The sequence below is a fragment of the Protopterus annectens genome, chromosome 1.part1 (assembly GCF_019279795.1).
Source record: "Protopterus annectens isolate FY-2018-M chromosome 1.part1, PAN1.0, whole genome shotgun sequence".
Lineage (NCBI taxonomy): Eukaryota > Metazoa > Chordata > Ceratodontiformes > Protopteridae > Protopterus > Protopterus annectens.
Genome location: NC_056726.1, coordinates 1465682978 through 1465690736, shown reverse-complemented (window position 1 = coordinate 1465690736; position 7759 = coordinate 1465682978). Strand labels below are relative to the sequence as shown.

The following is a 7759-nucleotide window of genomic DNA, read 5'->3' as shown; positions in this document are numbered from 1 at the left end:
TCACCAAATGTACTCTGTTTCTAGATTTACAAGGAAGAGATAACGTCATTACCGCTCCCCGCGTGCACAGGTGCAAACCTTGTTTTTACAGTTAGCGTTACGGGGCAATCCATCTACTCCTTTCAGTGGTAGGTGATTGGCTGGAGGCTGCTACTGCGGCTCCACCTTCCAATCAGATACAGGGAGTCGGGACTTCTAGTTACCCTCCTCTGCTATTTATACTCGCCTCTCCGATCCTACTCCAACATTTTCTGGGTATGTAATGTTGTTGTCGTAGTGGTTGTGGGGTTACTATTGGACATTTATTCTCTCGTTTTTATTTTTTTTTCCTTTTACTAGTGGTTTCGGACTGACTGTGCTCAGTTTTTATTAGTCTTCGAAGTGTGGATTTCTATTTGGCTATTTAAATTGTTTCTCCACAAGTGTAGGAAGGCTTAAGTGTCTTTTTTTTTTTAATTTTCTGACCCTTTTTCGACAAAAGTACGAACATGGGAAGCCAGGGTTCTAAGGCTGCTAAAGGAGATGTGGTCGCTGAGAATGCTGCTGATGGAGCAGTGAGTTCTCCCTCAAAGACAAACGGACAGGTAAGGATTTTAAAGCTTTTTGGTGTAGAAGTGGGTTGGGTGTTTTTATTCGTTTGTGTTATGAGTGGAGTAATGGGTCTTTTATACAGACCTGTTGTGGTCGTGCGTTTGGATACCATTTATCTAATGTAGGAGTTATATTTTTTTGACTGGTTGTCGATTTTTCCTCGATGCTTATGGCGTGAGGTCGCTTGTAACATCCTTTTGGTTCTGCGTAGACTACCTTCAGTGCGCACAGTGGCTTTTCACTCCTTTGTTTGGCGGGAGACTATGTATTTGAGCAGCGATGTCTCGAGAACAAAGAAGCTCGCGTCTCGGCGGCGGGTGATGCAAATGTACCCAAAGCGCGTGCTAACAATTTCTGTGTTCTGTGGAGGCAGCTGTAAGGTGCTAGTTTTTTTAACTGGGAGGTTGGGTCCGGCTATACGAGACTGTCTATGGGGGCTTCAGTCTGAACAGGTGCGTCCTCCCTTTTTTGAGATCGCATTGCAGTCGGTGCCTCAGTACCGGTTGGAAAAGGGGTACGTTGTATGTTCTACTTCATGTAGGTGTGACCTACAACAAGGTGTCTATTGCATTAGTGGAGGGGGCGGTTTCCTAGTGGTCCTAGGATTAGGGTAGCAAACCAGTATGGGCTTGCTCTAGCTTTATTGGGTGCTCGAGTGCAGGCTTTTTGGCTCAACGATCTTGTAGTCTGGGATGTGCAGTGCCAAAACCCCTTTCAAGAGACTATCCATTTATTTTCTTTGATCCCGTATCGTAATAACTAGTATCTTGGGGGGGGGGGGTATATGTTGATATACTCCCTTATGCTGTTTTAGCATTTCTTTTGTTCCTTGCAAGAGCCGCCCCTCCCCCTTTGTGGTCTATGCTGAGGTAACAGCGCCTCTTAGTGGCCTTTCGTGGCGAGAGGCTACATCATGGGTGTGATTTTCGTAATTTGCAGTGTCGAATGCGTATTTCTTAACATTAAAGATGAATGCGAACTGTGCAGTGTCCTTGGCCTGTACAAGAGATGAGACTGGATAGCTTAATGCATAGCATCCTAAATAAAAATGGTATATCCGGCATACATGTCGCGTGTTTGCAGTAACTTACTCCGTGGGCAAACCTGTCTAATGAGGGTGTTCTAATTTTAGTAGAATTAGCTGCAAACTTGAATTTCTAGCTTTGCATCGATTGTAGGTGTAAAGTTTGTAGCGGGAGATCTGAGCAGTTGTTGCAAGCCCTGTGGATTAAGTTTTTGGACAAGAAAAATGTCCTGTTGTAGATAACTTAAACGAATGGGTGGTTAACTTCAGTGGACTTTAAAGCTATCGTAACTGACAATTGATTTAACTTGAGCAGTTTGAGAAATGCAGAAGTTAAAGCATGTATTGAGCTCTTACCACGAACTAATGCTTATTTCTTTGCTTTAAAGCTATCGTAACTGACAATTGATTTAACTTTAGCAGTTATTTGAGAAATGCAGAAGTTAAAGCATGTATTGAGCTCTTACACGAACTAATGCTATTTCTTATTTGTAGGAGAATGGACACGTGAAGATTAATGGCGGCTTGACAGAAAATGATGCTGCCCCAGTTAGTGGAAACGGCCCTGCGGAGCCTACAAAGGAGGCAAAAGTGGATGGATCCGCAGATGCCATAGAACCAGCACCAGCTGCTGAGGGAGATGGCAAAACTGAAGGGGAGGGCACAAAGGAAACTCCAAAGAAGAAAAAGAAGCGTTTCTCTTTCAAAAAGTCCTTTAAATTGAGTTCAAATCCATTTAAAAAAAGCAAAAAGAATGGCGAGGCTCAAGAATCCAAAGAAAATGCAAAAGAGGTTGTTTCGGAGGACAAAGCAGAGGCAAAAGTTGATCCCACCACTGACACAAGTGCAGCGAAGGAGGAGGCTTGTCAGGGGGCAGAAGCTACTGAAGGACAAACTACAGAGGAGAACAAAGATGTGCAGTCAGATGAGCCCCCTGCTAAGCAGGAGGAGGAGGTGTCTCCTAGTACTGAAGCTAAGTCAGAGACTGTAGAAGAATCTTCAAAAGCCCCATCTACAGAGGATGCTGGTAGCACTCCAGCACAGCTAGCAGAGGAGTAATATAGACTTGAATGATGACTATTTAAAAAAAAAAAAGGTTTGACCATCCCACCTGACCTTTGCTTTGCTCACTTGACATTTTGGAGACTTTTCTCTCCCAATTAAATATGAAGTAGCATAGAATTAAACTCTGGGGGAGACTTAAGAACTCTATTGGCGACAAACCAGACTTTGGATTGTAAAGCTGTCACAAAGGTACTTTGTGGTCGCCCAAGTCTAGCAAGGAAGACTATGGAACTGAATTTAGTGAACCTGCCTAAACACTTTGTATAAAGCTTGGGCTGTCCATACTTTTTGACGTTTACTGTTTTAAATATATTTTCATGAAGGTGATCTTGAGATTGAAATGGAATTGCCATCTTTCATAGTATTCACACCTGCTTTCTCATTTATTGTGCTTTATAGAAATGGTTAAAACTGTTAGGGTTTGGTAGTTCTTAATATCTTACTTGACCAGTTTTAAGACTGTCCACTATTTTTTAATTGAGGGGGTGAGTGCAAGCTGTAAAATGTGAGGATTATTTTGCTGTAACAAGTCTGTAAATACCTTCAGCACAAACTTTATTTGCAGTTTTCTAACGTTTTAAACAGATGTTCTGGTTTTATTGTAACATTAAAAGGGAATAAATTCTGACCTGTCTGTCCCATCTTGGTACTATCCCTTGAATGTTTGTTTTGTGGTGGGGCATTGAGCTAGCCCATTATTTGGGAGGTGGAATTGTTCTGCAACAAACTAAATAGTGTTGCATAACTTTACATCCAAGTTTTGCACCAGATTGCTCCATAGGTTTACCAGAAGTTAAAGCTGTGCAATACTATGGGCAGAAGAGTACAAAGGTAAGTGTTATTGCCCCCCAATTAGGCATATGGTTTAGTTGCTCATAAGGGAGCATGCAGTAAGACATCTTAAGTGCAGACTTGTTCTGTGCACTAGTAACTACAGCTGTTTTGCCTGCATGCCTCCTGTCTTTTAGAGGATGTGGTAAATGTTGTATTTGCATATTGTGACTTTGCATCTTAATACTGATGGTGGGGGGCTTAAAATCAAGGTTAGAACATTACTTGGTTTTGGTCCTAATGTGGCTGTCCATCTGGAGAGGCTACCCTAAAAGCATAAGTAGTGCCAGAGGGGTTTTTGTCCTTTTTTCTGAAAGGTGTTTCTTTGACAGGTGCCACTGCCAAGACACTACCCATTCTTGAATTGACATGGACTTTTGGGACGGATAAAAGTGGGTGTCCACCTGATAGCTGTTTGCCATTGAGGATGTTTTCCTGTCCTGTTTGGGAAATGGGTTAGATGCAGCTTAGCAAAGTTATCTGTTGCCCTGAAACTGGCCGTTTCCTTAGAACTGCTTTGCCCCCCAGCTCTGCATTTGGGGGTGTGGGGACACTACACATTGGGTTTGTGTAGATAACCATTTGTGGCGGGCTGATACTTGGCCTCTGCAGTAAGACCAACTGTTAAAATCCCTCTTGCCCCACAGGGTTTTTCTTGTAGAAATTGTGCCTTTGTTTAGAGGGTAGATGTGTAGGTGAAGGGATAACAATTAGACATGTGGCAGTGCCTGCTTCTAATAATTACATGGTATTTATAGATTCCACAACATCCCCAAAACCTAGGATTTGTTCCTCTGACACACTGGCAGCCTCTGCTGTTTTGAGAAGTCTGTTCACACACTCATGGGGGGGGGGTGTTACTTTCCTAGGAGGATGTGTAATCCACTGGTCAGAAGGGGGCAGTTGGTAAGCAGCACAGAAGTCTTGGGTTTAAGCAAGGCTTAACAGTTTCTAATTGGTAGGATGCTCTGAGCCTTTCACGCTCAGCTTGTGTAATACAGTGCCACTTGGAGGAGAATATGACTTGTAAACTGTATTGCAGCACTGAGGGACCAAAAGGTTTGGTGGGGGCAGTAGGCTTACCCCCATAATCTTGTATGCATAATTTGTGATTGCATTCCCTTGTTTTTAAAATTCTACAGTCTGGTTTACTTACCTGCTTGTATTTTAAACATGCATGTCATCAAGGGGAACAATGGCATTGTCAAGTGTACATTACCTTTTGGCATGTCTAGAGATAAAGCACCAGATCTACTGGATCACACACCTGGTTAGGTGATCCAAAAAATGGGAAGGAGTTTTGTAACTCTGCCTGTGGCCAAGTGTCAAGTACTGTGCAGCAGTGTTCTGTAAACAGGGTGATACAGCCATGGGCTAAGTGGGAGCTTGCTTCTGTCCAGGATGCCATCCAGTAACTATTGGTCCAGTTATATACATTAAACTGGCTAAAATTGAACCTTGGTGCCCTAGACCAGCTCCCTGCTCTTAAGGGTGAACTTAATGTTGTGCAGAATAGAGCAGATACTTCAGAATTCATCCATTTGAGATTATGCCTGCATTTGTATTGCTGTATCCTGAAGATCAGTTTGTGGCTGCAAAGTCTGCTGGTGAACCTACAGACTACATTGGGGGGGAGGGTTGACTTGGCCTCCTCAAGACAGATACTTCAGATGCTTATCACTGCAGTATGACTAGCTCCCTATCTAGTAAAAGTTGGATGGCTGGCTAGAGTAGTGAAAAACACTGTATGAGGAGGGACAACATTAGCCTTGTAAGGGCTGCCAGGTAGGATTAGTTTCTTTTTTTTGGGGGGGGGGGTTTGCAATGGGCTGTGTATGCAGTGGTCGCCATACCATGTAAGATGGGAGTAAAACTGTTCAAGTTTGCTGTGTATACTAAAGTGGCAGATGTTGGTGAGGGCTTTTTTTAGTGAGGGAGATTTACTTGGCTCTAGTAGTTCCAGTGAATTCAGATCATCCCTGTGATTTGCTCAAACATTGCACCACTGAGAATATCCACTCAGTCCCTTTACAAAGGTCAAACAAATTCTAAAGATAAGTTACTAATCTGTTTTAAAGTAGACCCTGGCAGTCTTGTCTAGCCCTCAATGTGCTGACAAATGGTGGGATTGAGTCCTGGTACCTAGTTGAGAAGGAATTGCCATACTGGAACAGCTTGTGCCTAGACTTTAAGTTACAGAATTTTCATACTAATTATTGTTTTGTGCAAGTCTACATCCTGTTTCAGCAGTGTGGAGGTTATTGCATACAGGCATACCTCTCCACCTAGCCCAAGAAATTTAGAGCCAGAAATGGGGTCAAATTTTGCACTCTACATCATGGGTGTTGTAAAGGTGTTGACATGATGTTCTTAAGGATGGGGGGTCTGGTAATTGTCATTTAGTGAGATCTTGGTAGATTTGTGGGAATGGATACAAACGAGGCAAGTCTGGACATTTGAAAGGTATGCACAAAGTTCATAGATCTTGGTAGTCTCTAGCTTGATTTCAGCTTCTGCAAAAAAAAGATTTGCCTTAATCTTTACCTTTCAGTCCTTCATATTTCACTTTTGGAAATGCATTACTTCCATTAAGCAGCCATACTGCACTCTCCCTGTTTGCAGCATTTACATGTTTCCTCACTTGTTTAGTGACCCAGCCTACCAGTGCAGGTACGTACAAAATGGGTCACATGGCTTGCACAAAATACATTCATTTTTACTACTGCCTTAACCCTGTGTGTAAACTGGCAGGAAGCATGCAGCCTTCATGTCCCAGCAAACTGCTTTGGCTATCCAGATGCATATTGCCCATAGAACCCCCCCCCAAAAAAAAAGTCTCACTGAACAAAGGGACATTTTCTTGCAGAAGTCCAAAGATTACTTGTAATGTTTCAAGTGCTGAAACAACCTGGTATAGCTTAGATGTTAGCAACAGATGTTTTTCTGAGCCATGTATGGGAGCTGGTTTAATATAATTTTAACCCTAATTCAGGGGATACCCATGGCAAAGTTCCAGTGAGTAGACAGTTATGATGTGAAACTAATATCGGACACAATTTCCTATAGTCCTGTTTTTTAGGTACTTTGTGAATTTCCAGGAGTTCATTGTTCGAGAGCAGTATAAATTCCAACACATCAGTTTTAACAATGCAGAGGAGGTTGTTACTACCATGATTTAAAGTAGTACATAAGAGTTCAAATAGGTGCCAAGTTCTCCGAGAAATAGATCAATTAAATATTTCAGAGTTGACATAATTGTCAGCTTACTAGCTTGGGGCATGCTGCCATCTTGCAATGAGTCCATAACAGAAAACTGACTAGGTAGTAACAGCTCTTTATTGGTGAATGCTTTGAATAGTTCTGCTCCAGTATTTCCCCACGGCAAAGAAAAGGCTACATCTAGGCAGAAGTCAATTTGACTAGTTTTGTCTGGGCAATGGGAACCCAATCACTTGGCCCATTATTGCAGCAAAGTCTTCTAGGTCCTATGCAAATTAGTGACTACATATTGGTCTTGAGATTGACGCAAGTCAATTGAACAGCAATGGAAAGTCCTCGGAAGTAAAACTATGAAATGGACAGAATAGGTGGGTCAATCATTCATTGTCTGCCCCAGATTTAGTCAAGTTTTCACTATTTCAGATCTGCATCTGCAAAACTGTCGTATACAAGACCTGTCAGATAAGTAAATTTTTTGATATTTGTAATTCTATTTATTCAAATAGTACACTTTGGTTAGTAGTACCTTCTCCTACATATGTTTAATTTAGTTGGTTAGTAGTACCTTCTCCTACATATAGGTTTAATTTAGTGCGCTTGTTACTTTACTGTATATTCCTGTTCTACAAACTATTCATGGGCTGTGCATTTTCCTGTTTTTATAACTGATTTTTACCAAAGGAAGTCAGTAAATCATTCTTCCCATCTAACTGATTTGTCTCTGCCTTTGTTTCTTGCTGTGCAACCATAATATACTAGCATGTGTTCAAAGGTTGTAGTAAAAATGTTTGAGGGGGGGGGAAACACAGCATCCTGTAACTTCACTGTAGAACACTGGTGCTCTCTAGTGGCCTATACCTGTTACTGGAAAATAAGGCAGCACTTCAATATAGAATGCTGCTGCCTTCTAGTGACCAAAGCAGAAATATTTTTACTAGCAATTTGTAAAGCACTTTTGCCTTAGTTACTAAAGTGCTTCGGTTACACCAGCAAAATTAGAAAATACAGGAACATGGATGCTGTCTGGAT

General features: G+C 41.9%; 1 protein-coding gene across 1 annotated transcript; it reads left to right on the top strand.

The window, feature by feature from the left end:
* Nucleotides 1-240: 240 nt before the first annotated feature.
* On the top strand, nt 241-3321 carry MARCKSL1 (MARCKS like 1). The gene is made up of 2 exons (XM_044082470.1): nt 241-584; nt 2111-3321. Exons 1-2 carry the CDS (start codon nt 489-491, stop codon nt 2672-2674), a joined length of 660 nt encoding a protein of 219 aa, XP_043938405.1. The 5' UTR covers nt 241-488; the 3' UTR covers nt 2675-3321.
* The last annotated feature ends 4438 nt before the right edge of the window (nt 3322-7759 follow it).